Source organism: Pseudophryne corroboree, chromosome 10 (genome assembly GCF_028390025.1).
Source record: "Pseudophryne corroboree isolate aPseCor3 chromosome 10, aPseCor3.hap2, whole genome shotgun sequence".
Taxonomy (NCBI): domain Eukaryota; kingdom Metazoa; phylum Chordata; class Amphibia; order Anura; family Myobatrachidae; genus Pseudophryne; species Pseudophryne corroboree.
Genome location: NC_086453.1, coordinates 57,478,053 through 57,503,613, shown reverse-complemented (window position 1 = coordinate 57,503,613; position 25,561 = coordinate 57,478,053). Strand labels below are relative to the sequence as shown.

The window sequence follows — 25,561 nt, the reverse complement described above, 5'->3', positions numbered from 1 at the left end:
TATTACCGCAACAATTTAATACCCCGTGGCTTTCGGATACGCAACTCACCTACAATAGGCAGGTACAATGCACAGTTCTGCCGTAGGTGGGTTGCGATCCTAAATAAATGCTCCATGGACCTGATCTTATTGGTCGTGGAGGAATCTACCAGAGAGCTGGGGCTTATATCTGAACAACTAACAACATTTGAAAAGCGGCACAAGACGACTCTCGGACAGGACACGCAAAACGACTGGGTTAATAAATTATCCACCCAGATGGAGCAGTATCGCCAGGACCTCTTGCGGTTTAAAAGCGATAAACTTGTTAAAGTCAAAAGAGACTATGAACAAAGACTAGTCTACCCATGGTTGGGGAGCACCAGATCCAACCAGGAACAACAGGCTACCAACAGGCGGTTCCAATCACGACGTAGAAGGGAACAACAAACGTACACCAGTACATCAGCTAGTGACTCTGAACTCCCAGCACCATTGGCTTCCACCAACATTGAGGGAGCTGGCCCTTTAGGACAGCCGCCCACTGGCGCTACGACACGATCCAATCAGACCCCAGGCCCCGCTCGCGGAAGAGGACGCGGCGGGCGCGCCAAAACGAAAGGATCCTACGTGCCAAGACGGCAACGACCATGAAGGAACTTGTATTCAATTTGTCATCGGTCCCATTGACAGACCCAGAATATAGCCTTCTAGCCAAGGGCTTGTCATATGTGCCCACCTGTTCCATTGATAGTCTTGAGTGGAAAACTGATGTTTACCGCCTTAATAGGACACTTAGACGAAAATAATTTTTCAATGGCAAATTGTCTGATCAAGCCACGAATGATATTCCTGTGCAGCTAAGACGCATTGCCCCAAAATCGCAATTTGACCCCCCTACTTTGAATCCGTCAATACGCACGTTCACAAGAATGTTGGAACTGGAGGGGCTTCAAGTACCAGCGGAGGCTGCACATTATAACCTCACTAAGGCTGAGCACAGGACGCTTCAAGAATTATCTCAAAGATCCGATATAGTCATTCGGAAGGCGGATAAAGGAGGTGCGGTGGTAGTTCAGGACTTGAATAAGTATATGAATGAATGTAACCGCCAATTGAGGGACACCACTACCTACAAGCAACTCACCAAGGACCCCATACGGGAGTATAAGGAGGAACTTGACCAGCTATTGGTCGCAGCATGCGAGGCAAAGACTATTTCAACGTCTACGCGGGTGGCCCTTACAGTAGAATTCCCTAGGGCCCCATTGTTTTATGTAGTGCCCAAGGTACATAAGACCTTGGTTGATCCCCCCGGGCGCCCGATAGTTTCGGCTAGGGGGTCCCTCTTCCATCCTATATCAGTTTACCTGGACTCATTTCTTAACCCCTGCATACAAGCGTTACCATCTTATTTTTTAAGGATACGAATACATTGCTCATCCAGTTGGAGCAATTGGGTCCAGTGCCTGATGATTTGTTACTGTGTAGTGCGGACGTCACCAGCCTCTACACCTGCATCCCGCATGATGCAGGTGTGGAGGCTGTTAGACTTTTGTTGGAAGATAATGACCAATATGTAGGCCCAGACCTCAGACTGTACTTGCAGTTATTGAATAGAGTTTTGCATAGAAACTACTTTCTGTACAACGGTACCTTTTATCTCCAAGTTGCAGGTTGTGCGATGGGGTCGGCGGTGGCCCCATCGTACGCCAACGCATTTATGTATGTAGTAGAAAAGCAAATGTTCTACATGGACCCAGCAGTGACCACTAACATGTGGTACTACAGGCGCTATATTGATGACCTCTTGATCCTTTGGCAGGGGCCCCGTGAACTGCTTGAGGTAATTTTAGAGCAGTTCAATGCTAGTGATCATCCAGTTAACTTTACATATGAGATTAATTTAGATCACATTAACTTCCTGGATGTTACTATTAAGTGCATGGAGGGTAAGCTTACCACTTCAATGTATATTAAACCCACTGACAGAAACAGCTTGCTAAATTATCATAGTTTTCACCCCTTATCCCTCCGCAGGGGACTCCCCTACTCACAGTTCCTAAGAGTCAGGCGGATTACCTCTGACCCGGAGGAGACTGAGATTGCACTTAATTGTATGTTAGAAAAGTTCATACAGCGAGGTTACCCTTTGGGCCAATTGGAACTAGCTAAAAGTAAAGTACTCAAATTAACTCGGGCCCAGACATTGATACCTAAAGTTAAGACTAGTGAAGGTGATAGCTTACCTTGGGTAAGTAAATATACCACAGCCTCAGCCAGGGTCATCAAAAAGGCCAAACAACTTTGGCCGATTATCCAAACTGATAAGGCTTTATCGGATCTAGCAGGCACAAGGCTCTTGCCGAGCTTCACTCGTAGCAGCAATATTGGTGACAAAATTATGAAGTTAGACATTTCGTATAACACGAAGAAACAATCCAAGCATTTTTTGAGAGCCAAAGATGGCTGTTACAGGTGTCTGGGTTGTGCAACATGCAATACCTTAGTTTCAGGCATGACCTTTAACCATCCGCATTCAGGTAACAAGTTGAAGATACGACACAGACTTACATGTACCTCCACACATGTTGTCTATGTTTTGACTTGTCCGTGTGGTCTTGCCTATGTGGGCAAGACCATACGGCAATTTAGAGAGAGGATGGCACTGCATCGCAGTGCCATCAAAAAGGCATTTGAAAAAGGCTGTAGTGATCAGCCTTTTGCTCGACACTGTTTGCAGGCCAAGCATGGGGTAGCCAGTATACGTGCCATCCTCATCGATCATGTCCCCACTACCCTTAGAGGTGGCGATAGGGGCAGACGTTTATTGCAGAAGGAGACGCGTTGGATTTTCTCTCTGGGTACGTTAGCGCCCAGGGGGTTAAATGAAAACATGAGTCTCCAATGTTTTCTTTAAATGTATTATTTATAATGAGGTAGTCTGCCGGCATACTATCTATACTAGGCTACTGTTTTTGCACTTCGTGTGCTTTATTTCTCATTTTGTTATACCTTAACCAGTAGTGTTACATAATTTCTGTTTCCACTTTCAATGCATCTTTTAACGTTTTAATGTTTCACTGTGGTTTTGTTTTTTGCCCATAGGATGATTGCTGCAGCGGCGCCTTTGGGACGCCCTTGGCGGTTGCTATGGTTACTCCCCTGTTCGCCTGGGGCCTCCGGCACGTCATCGCTTAGCGACGCCACGCGTCATCACCCCATGATGCGGAAGCGAACCGAGCGGTGCGGCTGGCGGTGGCGCCGACGAACAGGTGACTATGTTAATGTTTAATGGGTGTTAGTATTTATGTATGTCTATGCACATGTTCTGTTCACTTGCTGTATTTGGCCCTGAGGACGGGGGTTCACCCCGAAACATGTCGGCCAGCATGGTCTAAATAAATGACCCAAAGTCTTCATTAAGAGTCTGACTGAGTGCCGCCTTCTTTCTACTAATCTATATATATATATATATATACACTGCTCAAAAAAATAAAGGGAACACTAAAATAACACATCCTAGATCTGAATGAATGAAATATTCTTATTAAATACTTTGTTCTTTACATAGTTGAATGTGCTGACAACAAAATCACACAAAAATTATTAATGGAAATCAAATATATTAACCCATGGAGGTCTGGATTTGGAGTCACCCTCAAAATTAAAGTGGAAAAACACACTACAGGCTGATCCAACTTTGATGTAATGTCCTTAAAACAAGTCAAAATGAGGCTCAGTAGTGTGTGTGGCCTCCACGTGCCTGTATGACCTCCCTACAACCCACACAAGTGGCTCAGGTAGTGCAGCTCATCCAGGATGGCACATCAATGCGAGCTGTGGCAAGAAGGTTTGCTGTGTCTGTCAGTGTAGTGTCCAGAGCATGGAGGCGCTACCAGGAGACAGGCCAGTACATCAGGAGACGTGGAGGAGGCCGTAGGAGGGCAACAACCAAGCAGCAGGACCGCTACCTCCGCCTTTGTGCAAGGAGGAACAGGAGGAGCACTGCCAGAGCCCTGCAAAATGACCTCCAGCAAGCCACAAATGTGCATGTGTCTACTCAAACGATCAAAAACAGACTCCATGAGGGTGGTATGAGGGCCCGACGCCCACAGGTGGGGGTTGTGCTTACAGCCCAACACCGTGCAGGACGTTTGGCATTTGCCAGAGAACACCAAGATTGGCAAATTCGCCACTGGCGCCCTGTGCTCTTCACAGATGAAAGCAGGTTCTCACTGAGCACATGTGACAGACATGACAGAGTCTGGAGACGCCAAGGAGAACGTTCTGCTGCCTGCAACATCCTCCAGCATGACCGGTTTGGCAGTGGGTCAGTAATGGTGTGGGGTGGCATTTCTTTGGGGGGCCGCACAGCCCTCCATGTGCTCGCCAGAGGTAGCCTGACTGCCATTAGGTACCGAGATGAGATCCTCAGACCCCTTGTGAGACCATATGCTGGTGCGGTTGGCCCTGGGTTCCTCCTAATGCAATACAATGCTAGACCTCATGTGGCTGGAGTGTGTCAGCAGTTCCTGCAAGACGAAGGCATTGATGCTATGGACTGGGCCGCCCGTTCCCCAGACCTGAATCCAATTGAGCACATCTGGGACATCTCGCTCCATCCACCAATGCACGTTGCACCACAGACTGTCCAGGACTTGGCGGATGCTTTAGTCCAGGTCTGGGAGGAGATCCCTTAGGAGACCATCCGCCACCTCATCAGGAGCATGCCTAGGCATTGTAGGGAGGTCATACAGGCACGAAGAGGCCACAGACACTACTGAGCCTCATTTTGACTTGTTTTAAGGACATTACATCAAAGTTGGATCAGCCTGTAGTGTGTTTTTCCACTTTAATTTTGAGGGTGACTATAAATCCAGACCTCCATGGGTTAATAAATTTGATTTCCACTGATAATTTTTGTGTGATTTTGTTGTCAGCACATTCAACTATGTAAAGAACAAAGTATTTAATAAGAATATTTCATTCATTCAGGTCTAGGATGTGTTATTTTAGTGTTCCCTTTATTTTTTTGAGCAGTGTATATATAGTCCAAAAATAGGTTGCCACACAAAATTCATAGTATGCAGCTGCCTGGGGAGCAAACTCAATGTTTCTCAGTGGGTAACATATCTATCACCCATACTCTGAAAAATATGGGGAGCACTTAGCACATATTATTATTAATGTTATTATTATGTTATGCTTTATGTAATATATGTGCTGGCTGGTTATTCCAAGGATCGGCAGTGCTGTGTGTATCAGGCGGCTTGCGGCGCCCGCCATTATGCTACACACTCCTTCTAAGCCCGCCCCCAGACTCCCATTGGCTAGTTTCACAGGATTTCAGTGCCGGGTTTAGAAGGAGAATAGAAGCCTAGGGCTGAGTCACGGAGGCCGCATGTTGGCTTAGTAGTTAGTACACACAGCGCTGCCGATCCCTGTGATAATCAGCCTGCACATATATTACAGCATAACAGGTATATACTAAGCCCCCCCCTGCACTGTGTAGTCGGCACTGCAGCCGCTGCTGGTCCTGACTGAAATGTTGATTTCCTATAATTGCTCTACCCTGTAATAAATTTGACTCTCTGATGCAAAGTCCCTGTTTTCAGGTTATGTACTAACCACCAGCCGCCGGGTTTTCGACGCCGAGGGTATTGCCATCTTTTAATGGCGATACCATATAGAAGCCTATGGGCTTTTTACCACCAGCTGCCGCCTCCACCGCCCTGCTCACACCGACCCCCTCCCCCCCTCCTCAGCATACCTGTGAGCAGGCAGCCCGTGGTCCCGGAACCCAAACTTACTCCTCCCCCAGCAACACAGCCAGAGGTCCCTCCGGCTACAGGGAGGAGAAGGAGGAGCCTGGGACTGACTGCTGCCTGCTTGCTGGTCTGGGAGGTGACAGTGACACCAGGAAGGTGACGGAGAGCCCCCCCACACCTTCTGACAGGTATCGTGGAGGGGGCCTCTGTTACCACATTGCGATGTTAATCGCATATGTTAGTACATATGCAATTAGCATCGCTGTGGTGGGCAGCGATGTATTTTAATACATCCCACCCTCTAAGTCCGTAGAGTGCCATTATTTGGGCATGTGTATATATAAAGATAGATAGATAGATTATGTGCATAGGTACTCTGTAATTGGGCGCTGCGGAACCCTTGTGGCGCCATATAAATAAAGGATAATAATAATAATAGATTACGATATATGCACATACACACACACACGAAACACATTGAATTGCGGAGCCCAGTTTACTGCTCTCATAAACCATATTATTGGAGCTCGGAATTACTATTAAGGGCTAATATAGTGGCACTTGAGGTCCTTTACTGCTGTGCACCTATAAATTAATGACAAGAAAGTGGGTTATTAGTTGTCAGGGAGATTACAGGTGAATTAAAATACAGTGAAATGGGATTATTACACTAATGTGCACAGTAAATAAAAGGAAACCTGTGAAATACAGTTTGGCCATGTAATATTCCCAAAGCACATGCTGTAGACTGAACACACACAAAGCACTCAGGCAGGGCTGCTGCAGAAACTCTTTATTTTATTTCAGTGTTGTTTTTTTTTAATTCTCAGCTGTCTAATATTTAGACACAGCAACACTTTTTGGATAACTTTTTTTTTTTTAAATAAAACAAGATGATGTACATTTTATTCTGATCTTCCAGGTAAGGGGGAGCAGGGGGGGGTCTGACTACTTTTCACTGGCCCAAGCATCCTGCCACCGTGGACCAACTACCCACAGGGTATGGATGAATGATGGATTGTTAGTAACTAAACAAAGGGATTGACGTATCTCCAATTATCAATATCGATCTTTAACATAGAGGGATTAGGGGAAACCAGCCACTGTGTGCATAATTAGTGAAATAATTGCTTTTTGTTTAAAATCGATGATCAACTCACTGGTGCCCTCACCAACCAGCTGGCTGCCCCTAACCATCGCTGGGGAAGGAAACAGGGAACATAAAGCAGAATATCTTCATTCTCTCCCCTATGTCATAGATCCCTTTAAATGCACCGTAATTCAAAACAATGCAAAGTACACCCTAGACAGCTGCTAGACCTGGCTTGCTCTGCACGTCTGGACCGAAGAAAGGCTCTGGTGCAAAGAAACCCTGCAGCATACAGTAGCTGCCCTGCCTGCAGGACAGGTGAGCCAGCTCTGGGGCAGGTACCTGATTAAGCTGTGGATACAATAAGGGTTTGGGTGCAAATAATCAACTAAGGGAAGAAAAGAGGGAGGAAGGGGGGGGGGGGGGCAGTAGTTGATCGCCATCTGTTTTCTCCTCTTCTTTATAATTGCCTGTGGCCCCTTCCTTGCAGGGATAATATACTTATTTATTGAGCTCGGCAGCTGAATGGGTTAAATAGACCACAGTCCTAGGGGGATATAATATGATGCCCTTTGGGACACAGGCAGGGAAATGGAATAATGCGCAGGGTAAAGAGGAGAGCAGGAGGAAGAAGAAGAAGAAGAGAAAAAAAAATAACAGTGCTGAAAAGAGAGAACAAAAATATCAGTTACAGTGTATAAGTCAGTGTTGCCGATCCATGTCCCCCTCCCCTCCCTTCCCCTCTCCTTCCACACAAGCCCAGGAAAATAACGTTGGTTGGAGATGAGAGCCCTCCCCTATGTGTGTTTGTGTGTACTGAATGGGAGTAGAGCTGGCACAGGGAGGCGGGGCCTCTCTTTCTAACCTGATCGAAAGCCACGCCCCTTTTCCTTGTTGTTTTCTTTTTTTTTAAACCCCAAGGTAAAGAAAGAGCCAAGCCCCCTCCCCTCCCCTGTGTTACTGCACGTCAGGCTGTTTTTCTCTAGTTAATGTCCAACCCCTCCTCCTCCTCCTCCTCCTTCTTTTTAGGTCTCCTCCTTATTGTTGGATTTTTTTTTTATTTTTTTTACCTCCTCCATCTCCACTCCTGCTCCCATTTCTATATAAGCTTCCCAAATCCTGCCCAGACTTATCCAGAGAGAGGAACCAGCCCTCCTTCCAGCTTGGTGCCACTGCCCTGGTAAACACTCACCACAGCCAAATGGATACTTCCAACAGTGCGCTGCCAGAGGACATCATGCCAGCGCTGCCCAGGGGGAGCCTGAGTGCCAGTGCCAGGGGGGTCTGCAGGAGTTTATTCGGCCCCATCGACCATGACGAGCTGCGATCCGAGCTCAAGAGGCAGCTCAAAGAGATCCAAGCCTCGGACTGCCAGCGCTGGAACTTTGATTTTGAGGCTGGCACCCCTCTGAGGGGGACCTTCTGCTGGGAGCCCTTGGAGAGCAAGGAGACGCCAAACTTCTACAGGGAGAGCAGACTGTGCCCTGGCACTGCCGCTCCGGTGCCCAGACTGCAGCAGCAGCAGACCCCAGGAGGCACTGTGCCCCCTGTGCCTGCAGACAGCAGGGAGGAGGCACCGGCAGAGGCTGTGCGTAAAAGCCAGAGCCCGGAATGCGCAAAGGAGAACGCGGCGAAGGCTGGAAAGAGGTGTCAGGGAGTTAAAGGTCCAGCAACGAAGTCTCCATCCTCTTCTTCATCTTCCTCCTCCTCCTCACACTCCTCTCTCCTGCTGAGGAAGCGAGAGATCAGCACTTCCATCACAGGTAAGATCGCTCATTAGTAAATAGCGGTGCGGTGCATGTAGTTGATGGCAGGTTAACGCCACCTATGCCACTTAACGCCCTCCTCTAAGCTGTTTTCTTTTTTTTTTCTCTAGATTACTTCCCCAAAAGAAAAAGGATACAGGTTGCCAAAATCGACACCTTAAAAGTCTCCCACCCTTTTTGCACTTTGGAGCAGACCCCAAGGAAGAAAATCCGATGAAATAATGGTGAGTACCCCCCCATACAGACTTTGGCTGGGGGTGATGGGGCAGTAATATAAGGATCATGTTATGATTAATAAAAGTATCCTACAGTGCTAGAAGAAGGAGGCTGGGGCAGAGGGGAAGGGGTTAATGACAGATCTGTACAGTTGTCTTCCAGACAGAGGTTGTTTTGGTTGTAGAAAGTGGGAGTTGGTGACTTTACACATGATAGGGTGTTTTTTTTTATCCACGCAGCAATGTTACTCAATCTTCTTAGCTCCTCCTTGGAAAGTTCTTTAAAAAAAAAAGAAAAAGAAAAAAAGTTGCAAAACAGGCTGTACTGGCGGGAAAGGGGGTTACAAGAAGGAGAGAAGGTGGGGGAAGGGAACCAGATTCTGGACTGGAGAGGGATTCAGAAGATAAACATGGGCAGGGTCTTGTAATGGGTGAGAGTTATGGAACAGAGGGGGGGGGGGGGGGGGGGAGACTCAGCTGAGCTGAACTGCAGTCCCTCTACGCCCGCTGTCTTGACTGCTTAGCAGGATGGGGGTTTTTTAATATATATATTTAATAACCTCTTCATTTTCTTTTAGGTCTGCTCAATAAAAGCCCTGAACGCAAACATCCCCTGTACTAACTATATCTAGGATTGAAGGGAGAGTGAGACAGAGATACATTTCCTGGGCTGCAGTTCTTTTTCTAGCAAAAAAAAAAAAAGAACTCTATACTGAGATTCCGCTGCGTCTGTCTGTTATGGAGAAGGTGGTGTAACCGGGGATGTGGTTCTGCGTGGTTCAGGACTTCCTAGAATTGCACGCACTCTGATCTTACCTGCACACTTGGATGTCCATGTCTGTTGCGGCTCTTTCTTTTTGTTCAAAAGACACCAGTTTATTGTTGCTGTGGGAGAACGCAGGACTGGTGGGGTGGTCCACAGCTGTCGCTGTTGGTGCTGTGAATGTATCTACCAACTTGCTGAATCTATAGCTGGGGAGGATGCAGTCTACAGTCCAGGTTGTGCTAAACTACAACTCCCTGAAAACTACTAAAGGATGATGGGAGTTGTAGTCCAGCAACACAGGGACGGCTGAGAGATACTAACACCTGGTGTAGCTTATGCAAAGCCCAATAGGCATGTACAGCGTTATATGTAGCATTTGTTTGTATAATCATGTTGTTGTTGTTGTTGTTTTTTTTGTTGTTTTTTTCTTTGCACTGTTTTATATATATTTTGATATATATATAACCACAATTATGTACAGCAACTATGTAACATAAGAAAGCATAAAAATAAGTTATATATTTATATAACATGTTGGAAGTACTCCAACGTTAAGCCATAATACTGGCTACAAAACAGTTTATAAAGGTTATACGTATGTCTCCTTATGGAGAGATAAAAGTATGTGTCTTAGTAACTATGCATGTACAGTTTTCTATGTTTTATTGTAACAGTGTTTTGTTGTTTTTTTTGCAAAATAATGTACAGAATATTGCTATATCAGCAAAAGAAAGTAAAATATGACTTTTATACCTACATTTGTTGTTTCTGTAATTAATCTTAAGGCTTGGGTAATCTTGTGGTGATGACTGGATTAAACCTGACCAATACTATACTTTGCGGGCACTGTCGAGCCTAGTGAAAGGGACAAAAGTTTAAGCTAAGTCTTTGTCATAACGGTGGATTCAAAACTCTGTATTAAACTTCTTTCTTAGTAAGAAAACCCTAAATATCAAGTTTAAATGCTGCTCACTAACAGGCAAAGGGTGAAATATTTCAATTATACTAGTGATTAATCCAAGTAAGGAGTCTTAATAGCCGTTTCCTGCCAGCAAATCTCTATGAACCCGCAGTTAGTCTGTTGCAGAGGATTCTTGTGTCTTTTGTCCTCGAAACAATGTGTTTGGTTTCCGGTTCTTTTTAGTTGGTGCAATGAAGTATATTTTACTGTATAGCAAGCTAGAAAGAAATCGGTGCATAGAGAAAATATCACCAGGTAATGTTATCAAGTTCTGCACAAAAGCTTTGCAAACAAAAGTGGTGCCACAGAGGCCAGCCTAAACGTCTGGGACGCCTATAAAACTGTATGTCAGCAGGTCCTGTACTAGGCTCTGCTACCTTTATACAGGATGCTACTGCTATATCAATGTTGAAAGGTGTCGAGTACATATTTGGGAATAACTGTATATCACACAAAGTGCCAGTAAGAGTGGCTTTAACATGAGATAAAGAGGTTTATTTGCCAATCTGCAAACCTCCCCACCCCCCGCCCCACTGTATTTAAAGTTGCAACTTTTTAAAAGGTAATACAAGCCTTGTATCGCCTATAAATTACACACAAATACAAATCTCCACCTTAAACTGACGTAAAATCGCAGATTGCTAAATAAACCCCAAATTCTTGAATGCTCACACTAAAGGGCCCTACACACTTGCCGATAACGATGATAGATATGAACAATATCGTTCAGAAATAAATGATAAATCGTTTATATCGGTTAGTGTGTTTGCATCAATGATGAACGATGCGCGGCCCCGCCATCGTTTATCGTTGATCTATCCTCGTTTATACGTCTAGTCAATTTGGACGATATAGATGTATGTACTCTCGTATCATCCAAATCGGCCATCGTTAACGTCCAGTGTGTAGGCAAAAGTTGTTGGTGAAAAAAATCGACAAACGATAACATCGTTGGTCGATAACATTGCTAAAATCGCCCAGTGAGTAGGCCCTTAAAACAGCTATCCACCAAATATGTAGGACCAAACCATAGAGCCTGTAAGTGCCAGATTTTGTCTATTTCGCTGTGAGAATTGAAAGCATATTTTATTCTTTAAATGCTGCTTTCAATGTTGTAGCTAAATGGATAATGGGGGTAATTCCAAGTTGATCGCAGCAGGATTTTTGATAGCAATTGGGCAAAACCATGTGCACTGCAGGGGAGGCAGATATAACATGTGCAGAGAGAGTTAGATTTGGGTGGGTTATTTTATTTCTGTGCAGGGTAAATACTGGCTGCTTTATTTTTACACTGCAAATTAGATTGCAGATTGAACACACCACACCCAAATCTAACTCTCTCTGCACATGTTATATCTGCCTCCCCTGCAGTGCACATGATTTTGCCCAATTGCTATCAAAAATCCTGCTGCGATCAACTTGGAATTACCCCCAAAGTCTTTGCACTTGCTGCAATTCACAGGCTGCATTTTGAGTCTAGAACATGACATTTTTACTTTACTTTGATGAACAGTTTGTGTCATATACTTAGTTTGTGTTATTTTTTTATGTGTGTGTGTGTGTGTGTGTGTGTGTGTGTGTGTGTGTGTGTGTACATTTTTTTCCCCTCTGCCTTGCATACGGGACCATAAGCACGCCTGATACCGGCTCACCATTGTTTGTAAACATTCGAAGCAGCTGAGTCCTTCAAGCTGAATCATAACCCAGCTCTTTTTAAAGGGCTTTGTCTGTCTTTTAACCCCTTCGCTAAACCCACATATGTGCATCCATTCCGTTTTGGCAGCACTTAAATAGGCCGAGGGGGGGTGAATACATTATGTAGCTTTTTGTGAAAAAGCGAATCAATCAGAGACAGCTGGCTACCCGTGGCAGCTATTGTGTATCATTTTTTGGAACCTGCCTCTTATGCCTCAACCAATCGCACCTAAATCAACCCCCACATCCTTACATTGCTTTTCAGAGATACGGCTTCGTGCTAAGGGGATATTAAAGAACAAAGATGTGGCTTTGGGCCTGGAGTCCGTTGAGCTATAAGCATCCAAGACTGAGCGTGGGAGTGGTAACATCACTGGGGATTGGGCTCATTCTCGTCTATTTTGATGCATCCAATCTTTTTCACGGTGATAGAATACACTGGTAACAAAGACATCTCTTACGTGCACACATATAGCAGTATGCACCAAGATGAATAGCAATTATTCTAAAATATGGGTCTCGTGATGCGTAAAGATAACAAAACTGTTCCATTTTTGCCATTTATCTTTAGAAAATATCCATCTGGCCAGTTCTATATGGCAGATGCAATGTAGTTAGTGATTATGGGGGACATGTATCAAATCTTGGAGAGAGATAACATACCAACTAATCCGCTTCTAACTAATTTTACAGGCTGGCCTAGAAATATGACAGCTGATTAATAGGTACTTTATCTCTCCAACATTTGGTAAATCTCCCGCTAAATGCAAAGGTGGGGTCATGCAGGTTTATAGGAGAGTGTCATTTTCCAGCTGATGAAGCGCTGCTTTCAAATGATGGGGGAGATGTACTAAGCAGTGATAAAAGTGGAGAAGTGAGCCAGTGGAGAAGTTGCCCATGTCAACCAATCAGCATTGACGTAACATTTATAATTTGCATACTATAAAAGTATACAGAGCAGCTGAATGGTTGCCATGGGCAACTTCTCCACTTTTATCACTGCTTAGTACATGTCCCCCTTACTCTGATCATTATTGGGGCGTAGGGACTGAGTCCGCAACGCACAATAGCGATATTCACGTAGTTGAGCGATTTTTTGCAACTGTGCATAAATCTGTAAACACCCATACAGTCAATGCGTTACACGGTGTATGCAGGAAGGCGCTGTTGCGGTCGAGATGACAGTATTAAAAATGTCTTGGGAAAGTGCTAGGTGGTGACTGGGAGCTGGCTTAGCAGACTTATGGAGATGGACATGTTATGGGAGTCTAATGGGGGTCATTACGAGTTGATCACTAGCTGCCGTTGTTCGCTGCGTAGCGATCATTGAAAAAAATGGCTAATCTGCGCATGCGTATGCACCGCAATGCACATGCGCGTCGTACGGGTACGAAGTCCTTTGTGGTTTTGCACTGGTTCTAGCCACGATTTCAATCGCACAGCCGAACGCAAGGAGATTGACAGGAAGAGGGTGTTTATGGGTGTCAACTGACCGTTTTCTGGGAGTGTTTGGAAAAACGCAGGCGTGGCCGGGCGTTTGCTGGGCGGGTATCTGACATCATTACCGTGTCACTCGTTGCAGCAATCATCGCACAGGATAAGTAACTACAGGGCTGGTCTTGTTTTGCACAAAATGTGTTTGCAGGCACTCGGCTGCACAGGCGTTCGCACTCCTCCAAAGCGAAAATACACTCCCCCGTGTGCGGCGACAATGCGTTTGCACGACTGCTAAAAACTAGCGAGCAATCAACTAGGAATGACCCCCAATGTACAATAGGAGGCCATATACGGACGGAGAAGCCGCACCTTCCCTAAGGCTGGTGCAAGTTTTGCAGACGCTGACAGGAGCATAGATGTACACCAGGTAAGGGTTATGTAGTGTCAGTTGTATAAAGTCGCAGACGCAGTCCACCTCTGAATCAGTCCGACAACATGCAGAGGATAGTGCTGAGTTCTTGTCACAGGGACACGTCTTCAGGTGCGCTGTTGGCAAATTTATAAAGGTGGCGCAGATTGGAAAACTACATTAACAACATCACTTTTTATTTAAAAAAAAAAAAAATCCCACATTCACAAACATCCACTGTTATTTTTAACCACCAATGTTGAAAAGATCAACGTGATCCTGAAACGGGAACAATTACAGGTTTTACTCAGAAAATGTGTCTACGGGGCCTATTTACCAGGGAATGTTTGCAGCATATTCCAGATATACGCACATATTGAGTATCTCCAAGATATCTGCTGCTGTGCCTCCATTTCCAATAGCAGCCGCAGCCCACATCACTCTGCAAATGTGACTATTGATAAATGGGCCCCAGTCTGGTATTAAAGTGTTTGGGTGAGATTTATCAAGCCTTGGAGAGTGATAAAATGGAGCAGATGCCCAAAGCAACAGCTTCTAACTGCCATTTCAAAGACTACTTGATAAATAACAGCTAGAAGCTACTTTATCTCTTTCCACTTTATCTCTCTCCAAGGCTTGCTACATCTCCCCTTTGTCCAGTTTTTAATGTCCCTGCTGTATGAAACATGTCCCCTCCACCCCACCAGGAGCTCTCCCCTGTTATCTGAACCCAACAGTCAGCTCACCTAACAGTGCACTGGAGGATTAAAGCCCCATACATACTACCCGATCCCCGATCCCACACTTCCCGATCAGGGGGGCCGGCATCAGCAAGTGCATACACACTTGCCGATGCGGCCGCGACAGGCAGCGACGGCGGAGGGGCGGCGGAGGGAACGACGGCTGGCTGTCGTTAATGAGAACCTCCCTTGTCTGTACATGTTCAGACAACTGAGGGGATCGTTAAAGATGCGCTGGAGCGCGCATCGTTAACGACATTTAGTGTACACACTGGACGAGATTGTGAAAGATCTCACTCAGATCGGCCCTTCTGAGCGAGATCTTTCACTTTTTCGTCTAGTGGTAAATTTACTAAGATGGGCATTCTATTTAAGATGGGATGTTGCCCATAGCAACCAATGAGATTCTATTTCTCATTTATCTAGCACCTTCTAGAAGATAATACCTGGAATATAATTGGTTGCTATGGGCAACATCCCATCTTAAATAGACCTCCCATCTTAGTAAATTTACCCCCTAGTGTGTATGGGCCTTAAATCTATCCAAGCCTTTCCGTACACTTCTATTGAAGATCTATGGATTCTAGTTCTCCTCAGAAGGCCTGGCCTGGTCCTAGGTTGGCAAGTGCAGCACATTTTGTACATTCATGTTCCATTATTCACATAATACAAATATTTTGTCCATGGTCTCAGCAAAGGCTATTTTAATGCCATTTATTTAATATGGGGCATGGACCTATAGAGATTTATGGGGCAGATTCAGAAGCAGCGGTGGCTGTGTCTATTGGAGGCCTACTTTATACAAAAGGCGACACAAAGCCCTTCCCTGTTGTACATCTGTGTGTACGAGTGTGCAAAGACCGAGACGCCCACTGTCAGTGTCCATACACGCTGTAACACCAATTGGTGCATCTTTTGATGCAACATCGATTGTATCATCAAAGCAAAAAATCTTCTGCATGTGACACGTCTGAATCGGATACTAGGGGCCAAATGTAATAGAGTGAGCGTTTCAGAAAGTGAGAGATTTGGTAAGGTTTTGCAGTTTTTGTTTTCAAGTGGCAATCATTTACACAGCAAGATCAACCTTGTTTTGCAGTGTAAATGATTGCCACTTTAAAAAAAACTGAAAAACCTTACCAAATCTCTCACTTTCTGAAACTCTCACTCTACTACATTTGGCCCTAGGTATTTGAATGGCCAGCCTTTGGTGGTGCCACCAAACCCCTTCTGTAACAACAGCCACCCCCCCTATGGTAATAGATATGCCACTTCCAGAGGTTTATGGGGAACCACAGAGGATGTCGCAAAGGGCATCGCAATATGTGACCCAGGTGCCAATAAATGTATTCCAAGCTTGTTTTGTGGTCCGTGGATGAGAAGTCCCAGTCGTTCCTGGTCTGTGCTATGGGGGTCATTCCGGGTTGTTCGCTCGTTATTTTTTTTCGCTACGGAGCGATTAGTCTCAAACTGCGCATGCGCAATGTTCGCAGTGCGCCTGCGCCTAGTAAATTAGCACAAAAGTTTGGTATTTTACTCACGGCCTTACAAAGTTTTTTCATCGTTCTGCTGATCGTAGTGTGATTGACAGGAAGTGGGTGTTTCTGGGCGGAAACTAGCCGTATTCTGGGAGTGTGCGGAAAAACGCAGGCGTTTCAGGGAAAAACGCGGGAGTGTCTGGAGAAACGGGGGAGTGTCTGGGCGAATGCAGGGCGTGTTTGTGACGACAAACCAGGAATGAAACTGACTGAACTGATCGCTATTTGTGAGTAGGTCTGGAGCTACTCAGAAACTGCTAAGAAATTTCTATTCGCAATTCTGCTAATCTTTCGTTCGCTATTCTGCTAAGCTAAGATACACTCCCAGAGGGCGGCGGCCTAGCGTGTGCAATGCTGCTAAAAGCAGCTAGCGAGCGAACAACTCGGAATCACCCCCTATGTCTCCTTTAAGCTATGTACTAATAATTTGTCATTTTTATAACTACCCTTCTTTCTAGAGATCAGCCAACTTCCAACCACTATTTTACATACATCCTAATATCCTGCATTATGAGTTGGAACATTGGTGGGGGAGAACACAGGTTTATTCTGGTTCTTCTTGAACATGTCTCGTTCTTCTTACGGTCAACATTTATTTTAGTAAATTTCACTTCCCCTTTTGCTGCCATCGCTGGGAACAACCGCTTCCACAGCAAGGCACGGCAGGCAGGCTAGCACACAGCTATTGATAGAACACATTTAAAAAAATAAAAATGATATAATTTGTTCATTTCCATAGCCATGATTTCATTCCTGTGTCACCTCCAAATGACCTTGTCCCGACCCTTAATGACCCTATTCTCCCTGCACACAACAAAACAGAGTCCAGCGGGCGGGCGTGCTTTGTCAGTAGAATGGTAATAATTCTCCTATTTATTGCCTTGGCCATTTTTAGTACATATATCCCCCTCCACAAGTAATGCATCTGAATGTGCATAGTAATGACAATTTATATATTGCTTTATCAAATTAAATATTTATTGAATGTTTAAATATCTTCCAAAATGACATTCATGGCCCAGACAAAATGTAATATTTCTTCCAATAAACTCTCATTGCTTATCAAGTTACAGGTAGTTTGCAGTTTTGTACGGTGTATGTCGTAGTCAACCAGACATCTTGGAAAACCCTATTCGTATAACGGGATGCGTTTATGTTACTGGCGCTCGGGATCCCGGCGGTCAGCATGCCGACGCTGGGACTCCGAACGCCGCAAATTCCGGCAGTCGGAATGCCAACCCACTCGTGGGTGTCCACTGTCCACGACACCTATAGAGTGGGAATAGAACCTGTGGCGTGTACCTATGTTGCACTCGGCTCCCCTGCCCCCGTCGTCAGTCTGCTGCTGGGATCCCAGTGTCGGTATGCTGACTGCCGGGATCACGGCAGCCGGCATATCATACCCAACCCCATACCCATATAACTCCCAAATTTGAAGGCCTCGTTCCTTCCGAGCTTTGGTAGATGCGGTAATGTATGACCTGTTGTGCAGTGCCGTAACTAGACATTTTAGCGATGTGTGCAAGAAACGACATCGGCGCCCCCCACCCCCCTTTAACGTAAACCGGTGTGGCTTCACGGGAGAGGGGTGTGGCCACAAAATAATACCAATTCATATAGTGGTGCACAGTAGGATCCATTATTCAAATTACGCCGCACAGTAGCGCCACTACACCAGGTAGAGCCCCTTTTTACACATTACAGCAGACAGCGTCCCCTTTTTACACATTACGGCAGACAGCGTCCCCTTTTTTACACATTACGGCAGACAGCGTCCCCTTTTTTACACATTACGGCAGACAGCGTCCCCTTTTTACACGTTACGGCAGACAGCGTCCCCTTTTTACACGTTACGGCAGATAGCGTCCACCTTTTACACGTTACGGCAGACAGCGTCCCCTTTTTACACATTACGGCAGACAGTGTCCCCTTTTACACATTACAGCAGACAGAGTCCACCTTTTACACGTTACGGCAGGCAGAGTCCCCATTTTACACGTTACGGCAGGATCGGTCCCCCTTTTACACATTATGGCAGGCAGAGTCCCCCTTTAACACAGTACGCCCCCCCCCCCACCCTTAGAGTGTAGTGTAGTGAAGTGTACTGTAGTAAAGTGTAGTGTAATATACTGTAGTGTAGTGTAATATAGTGTAGTGTAATATAGTGTAGTGTAATGTAGTGTCTGTGTAGGCACTTATGTGATGTGTACGTGTACGTTCTTCCAGCGCTGTTGCCGGTTCCTGACTCCTCCTGGCAGAGAACTCAGCTGCAGCCAGTTCTCAGGGTACAATGCCGGGTCGCACCTGGGAAGGACCAGTTTCAATTCCTGGGTGCGACCCGGCATTTGCAATCTGAGAGCGGTATGATTAAACAAGCACATACATGGGATGAAATTCAATTCAAAGCAAAGTGCTGCTGAGCACATATCACCCATTTACAGGAGCACCAACATAACAAGTATTCCCTCGTCCCTCTATGGGGTGCAGGGGACAACATTAGATGATGACAGGGGCCAGGAAGTTACATGAAATCCCCCCCCATAGATAAATCCTATAATATTGCAAATCCTCAGGTGAGGCCACACCACTACTGCGGGGTGGTAGCGGCTTGGCTGGGAGAGGAGGCGGGTGGGTGGAGGACGGACATTGATTGCCGCTTCACGCGCTGCACTATACGCTCCAGCTTGGCTGGGAGAGGAGGCGGCTCTGTGTTGGCGGGGGGTGGGTATTACTTGCGGAGCTGACAGTTACTCATTGTGAGGCCGGCTGATTGCGCCCCAGGTCATCCTGCGCTGTGTACAAGGCACACAGCGCACATACCTAGTTACGGCACTGCTGTTGTGTGCCACTGGTACATTTGGCAATGAGCAGGGCTGTAACTAGGGGTGGGCCAGCAATGCTGTCGCACAGGGTGCAGGGCCCTTATGAAAGCACCGTTGCTGCCCCACAGTACCTGTATGTGGCTTGCAAGGTGCCTGGACCGGAACCTGCAGCCAGTAGCAAGGGCGTCTTAAGAGAGGAGGGGGCTCGTGTGCACACTCTGGGTGGGCCCCCTCATCTCCACGGCGCCGTAGGCTCCGGCAATATGCCGGAGTCTACTGCGCATGCGCAGGTCTCCCGAAATATGGCGCCCGCCATGTTTTGGAGACAAAAATTGAACTGCGCCTGCGCAGCGTCCATTTTTTATGTGTTCTTTGGCCGCAACGGCTGCCGCTGCAGCGCCCGGCGGTGGACTTCGGACAGGTGAGTATGAAAATATGTGTGCAATGTGTGCGATGTGGGCCCCCGCTGGACCCAGGGGCCCATGTGCACCGCACACATTGCACCCATGTTAGATACCCCAGTGGCCAGTAGCAATGCTAGTTATTAGAGCAGACGGCTCCACCCTTCAAGCATTGCATCATAGCGTCACTGTCAGCATACGGCCCTGTTCCGGCCCTGGTGTAGAGGGGAGGCACTAAAGGGGCAGCCTTACCCTTCATACAGTATGTACTAGGTTAGGGATGGTTACCCTAAACTAATCTGTTATCAGACGCTGCGGATCCCTTGTGGCGCCATATAATGGATGATAATAATAATAGTAAACTGATGGTTCACATCACAACCCTTGATATTTTCAGCCCAATGTTGATACTTCTAAACACAGAAACATAGACTGCGGCAGCAGATAAGAACCACTTGGCTCATCTAGTCTGCCTTTTTTACTTTAACCTTATAACAACCTCAAACCTTGGGGCAGATGTATTAACCTGGAGAAGGCATAAGGAAGTGATAAACCAGTGATAAATGCAAGGTGATAAACGCACCAGCCAATCAGCTCCTGATAATTTACATATTGGAGCTGATTGGCTGGTGCATTTATCACCTTGCATTTATCACTGGTTTATCACTTCCTTGTGCCTTCTCCAGTTTAATACATCTGCCCCCTTATTTGAACCTTAGTTCTTTGTAAGGATATCCTTTCTATTCGTTAGCATAATTCCCATAGTCGCCACCAGTGCTTGCTTCTTTCTGACGCCACAAGGAGAAACACTGATTTGGCGGTAGTACGCACGCGCACACTTTCTCTCTCATGTGTAAGTCCGAGAGTAACAACGATGCCTCAAACCGTCAAATGGTTTAGAAATGATGGCTACATACCAGTAATTTATCAAAAAAGAAAGAGAAAAGAGGTAGCATTGTGGTGCACACAGTCAAAAACTGACTATTGTTAATTAATTAAAACGTAACTTTTATTATAGTATTTCAAATAAACTCCCCACCTTTAGGTGGGGAGTTTTTTTGAAATACTATAATAAAAGTTACGTTTTAATTAATTAACAATAGTCAGTGTTTGACTGTGTGCACCACAATGCTACCTCTTTTCTCTTTCTTTTTTGATAAAATACAGGTCCCTTAGGTAGCAGGTAGCACGTCCCCTTAGATATATACCCAGACTTTGAGGTTAATATGTTATACGGGGATTAAGTCATATTATACCGGTGCGGAAACACTTGTTTTTGTCTACATACCAGTAATGTCAGAGGCAAAACTCGAACAATTTGATGACAACCTTGTATACTCCCTTCACGTTAGCAGCCAATCAGTGGCAAGGTTTGTTGTCGCTATTAGGCCAGAGTTGAGAGGCAGAGCCACTCTGCACATACGCAGATGCAATATAAACACAGTGAAACTCAAATAGGCAAGTTCTCTCCTAGTCTGGTGATTCCGCCCCAGCAGACAACACTGGCCCTCATTCCGAGTTGTTCGCTCGCAAGCTGCTTTTAGCAGCTTTGCACACGCTAAGCCGCCGCCCTCTGGGAGTGAATCTTAGCATAGTAGATTTGCGAACGAAAGATTAGCAGATTTGCGAATAGACAGTTCTTAGCAGTTTCTGAGTAGCTCGAGACTTACTCTGCCACTGCGATCAGTTCAGTCAGTTTCGTTCCTGGTTTGACGTCACAAACACACCCAGCGTTCGCCCAGACACTCCTCCGTTTCTCCAGCCACTCCCGCGTTTTTCCCAGAAACGGCAGCGTTTTTTCGCACACACCCATAAAACGTCCAGTTTCCGCCCAGAAACACCCACTTCCTGTCAATCACATTACGATCACCAGAACGAAGAAAAAACCTCGTAATGCCGTGAGTAAAATACCTAACTTAATAGCAAATTTACTTGGCGCAGTCGCACTGCGGACATTGCGCATGCGCATTAGCGACTAATCGCTCCATTGCGGAAAAAAAATAACGAGCGATCAACTCGGAATGACCACCACTGTTTTGACACCGATTAATTTGGGATATACCGGAAAAGCATAGGGCGATCTACATATGTAGCCACGCTCACCTTACCCGCGGCACAGCCACGCGTGGATAAGATGCTCGGCGGCAAAGATGCGTGTGGCTACATCTATATCCTGGAGAACACCTCATACGATGGGTTAGGGTTATGTACCAGAAAAGGAGGCACATAGCAATAAAGAGCTGATAGTGACATCAAATCAGAGTATTCCCATTTTATCTGGGCAGATGTTTGTACTACTTTGTAGAACACTGGTTGTAGCACTAACGTACTTGGCATCTACTGTTACTTTCCACAGCGAGTCTCAGCCTTTAAAGATCTGTCCTGCAAATTATGTTATTTCTCTTACAGGGGGAAATGTATCAAACCTTGAAGAGAGATAAAGCGGAGTGAGATAAAAGAACCAGACAATCAGTTCCTTGCTGCCATGTTACCGTCTGTGTTTGAAAAATGACAGTTAGGAGCTGATTGGTTGGTATCTCTCCAAAATGGGGCAGATGTATTAAGCCTGGAGAAGGGATAAAGAAGTGATAAGTGGAAGGTGATAATGCTCCAGCCAATCAGCTCCTAACTGTCATTTTTCAAATCCGTAATGATTGGCTGGTGCGTTATCACCTTGCACTTATCACTGATTTATCACTTCTCCAGGTTAATACATCTGCCCCATTGTTTGATATTGTTTGATACATCTCCCCCATTATTATGAACCCAGTGCATTTTAATTCTAATCCTACTTTTGTATCTTAGATGTAAGTCTCAATTCCTACCGTTATATCTGGGCTTTGTAAGTTAACCTATTTAGGAGTATGTAAAATGGGCAAAAAAAAGCCATTAATAGCCCAGTTCAGGAAACCTATCATAAAGGGGGATTGTAGGCAGTACCACTTGTATTAGATGCACCTGCTCGCAGCAAAGTGTCCCTGGAAACTATTTTAAACTGTTGGCAAGTGTGCAGTAACTTTGCTCCATCGTCGTCTGTTTTTCTATAACAGAGATCTAGTGGAAACAGCAGCTCCGCCCAGCTCTCCCCAGCACTATGAATACATTTTCCCCGGCTGCTGGGGTGTAGCCTGAATGCGCTGCAGTGTCCTCTGCCAGGAGAAGTGCTGCACAGGGCCAGAGGTGTGGCTGCCAGAATGTTCCTCAGACCACAAGCTCTCACATCCTTATTTTTCCAGCATTGGTTTTCTGGTCGTTTCAGGTGACAGAGCCTAGCAGGGTCTTACCAGCGCTCGAGCGGAGACCGCCAGGAACATATACAGCGGAAATAATTGCAGAGCTGTAAAATGTGAATATTGTGCAGATAATCCAAAGGATTGATGGTAATCTAACGCTGGCACAAGGCACGGGCAGGACAGGATTTAGAGTTTCTGCTTTAGGTTACACTGAGTGATGGTGCCCTGAATGCAAATTACATAGGAAAAACATGAAGAAACCAGTTTTATGCTCTCTAGTCGGACCATGTGTGTATATATATATTTTAGAGATGTGCGGCGGGCACTTTTCGTGTTTTGGTTTTGGTTCTAATTACCCGTTCGCGTTTTGGTTTTGGGTTGGTTTTGCCAAAACCACCCTTTCGTGTTTTGGTTTTAGTTTTGGACCTGGATGATTTTTGAACCCCCCCCCCCCCCCCCCATAAAAACAGCTAAAAATCACAGAATTTGGGGGTAATATTGATCATACAGTATTATTAACCTCAATAACATTCATTCCCACTCATTTCCAGTATATTCTGAACCCCTCACACCTCACAATATTGGGGTCATTCCGACCCGATTGCTCACTGCAGTTTGTCGCAGTGCAGCGATCGGGTCGGAACATCTAGGAGTGGCACTGCAGTTACAGACAGGATGGCTCTTTAAAAAAATAGTCCCCAAACAGCACATGATGCAAAGAAGAAAAAGAGGTGCAAGATGGAATTGTCCTTGGGCCCTCCCACCCACCCTTATGTTGTATAAACAGAACATGCACACTTTAACAAACCAATCCTTTCAGCAACAGGGTCTGCCACACGACTGTGACTGAAATGACTGGTTTGTTTGGGCCCCCACCAAAAAAGAAGCAATCAGTCTCTCCTTGCACAAACTGGCTCTTCAGAGGCAAGATGTCCACCTCATCATCATCCTTCGATTCCTCACCCCTTTCACCGTGTACATCCTCCTCACTGAGTGTTAATTCGTCCCCACTGGAATCCACCATCACAGGTTCCTGTGTACTTTCTGGAGGCAAGTAATGGTAAAGGTTTTCCCGGAAGACTTTATAATTCATTTTGATGAACATCATCTTCTCCACATTTTATGGAAGTCACCTCCTACGCCGATCGCTGACAAGGTACCGGCTGCACTAAACACTCTTTCTGAATACACACTGGAGGGGGGGACAACTTAGGTAAAATAAAGCCAGTTTGTCCAAGGACCTCCAAATTGCCTCTTTTTCCTGCAAGTATACGTACAGACTGTCTGACATGCCTACTTGGATGCTGTCACTCATATAATCCTCCACCATTCTTTCAATGGTGAAAGAATCATATGCAGTGACAGTAGACATGTCAGTAATCGTTGGCAGGTCCTTCAGTCCGGACCAGATGTCAGCTTTCGCTCCTGACTGCCCTGCATCACCGCCAGCAGGTGGGCTAGGAAATCTTATCCTTTTCCTTGCAGCCCCAGTGGCGGGAGAAATTGAAGGAGGAGCTGTTGACGGGTCACGTTCCCCTTGAGTTGACAATTTACTAACCAGCAGGTCTTTGCACCTCTGCAGACTTGTGTCTGCTGGAGAGATACAACGTAGGCTTTAAACCTAGGATCGAGCACCCTGGCCAAAATCTAGTGCTCTGATTTCAAAAGATTGACCACCCTTGAATCCTGGCAAAGCAAATGAAGAGCTCCATCCACAAGTCCCACGTACTTTGTGGAATCGCTCCGTCTTAGCTCCTCCTTCAATCACTCCAGCTGCTTCTGCAAAAGCCTGATGAGGGGAATGACCTGACTCAAGCTGGCAGTGTCTGAACTGACTTCACGTGTGGCAAGTTCGAAGGGTTGGAGTACCTTGCACAAGACGGAAATCATTCTCCACTGCGCTTGAGTCATGTGCATTACCCCTCCTTTGCCTATATCGTAGGTGGATGTATAGGCTTGAATGGCCTTTTGCTGCTCCTCCATCCTCTGAAGCATATAGAGGGTTGAATTTCACCTCGTTACCACCTCTTGCTTCAGTTGATGGCGGGGTAGGTTCAGGAGTGTTTGCTGGCGCTCCAGTCTTCGGCATGCAGTGACTGAATGCCGAAAGTGGCCCACAATTTTCCGGTCCACCGACAGCATCTCCTGCACACCGCTCTCATTTTTCAAAAACTTCTGCACCACCAAATTAATTTTATGTGCAAAACATGGGACGTGCTGGAATTTGCCCAGTTGTAATGCACGCACAATATTGGTGGCGTTTTCCAATATCACAAATCCCCAGGAGAGTCTAATTGGGGTAAGCCATTCTGCGATGATGTTCCTCAGTTTCCGTAAGATGTTGTCAGCTGTGTGCCTCTTATGGAAAGCGGTGATACATAGCGTAGCCTGCCTAGGAATGAGTTGGCGTTTGCAAGATGCTGCTACTGGTGCTGCTGCGGGAGGCCATACATCTACCCAGTGGGCTGTTACAGTCATATAGTCCTTAGTCTGCCCTGTTCCACTTGTCCACATGTCCGTGGTTAAGTGGACACTCGATACAACCGCATTTTTTAGGACACTGGTGACTCTTTTTCTGATGTCTGTGTACATTCTCGGTATCACCTGCCTAGAGAAGTGGAACCTAGATGGGATTTGATACCAAGGACACAGTACCTCAAACAAATCTTTAAGTGACACTGAACTAATGGTGGATACCGGACGCACCTCTAACACCAACATAGCTGTCAAAGCCTCAG

At 45.9% G+C, this 25,561-nt stretch overlaps 1 protein-coding gene across 1 annotated transcript; it reads left to right on the top strand.

Moving 5' to 3' along the window:
- The first annotated feature begins 7,888 nt into the window (after positions 1–7,888).
- LOC134965986 (cyclin-dependent kinase inhibitor 1B-like) lies at positions 7,889–10,345 on the top strand. Its single transcript, XM_063942434.1, has 3 exons — positions 7,889–8,603; positions 8,717–8,830; positions 9,400–10,345. Exons 1-2 carry the CDS (start codon positions 8,042–8,044, stop codon positions 8,821–8,823), a joined length of 669 nt encoding a protein of 222 aa, XP_063798504.1. The 5' UTR covers positions 7,889–8,041; the 3' UTR covers positions 8,824–8,830; positions 9,400–10,345.
- Positions 10,346–25,561: the final 15,216 nt, after the last annotated feature.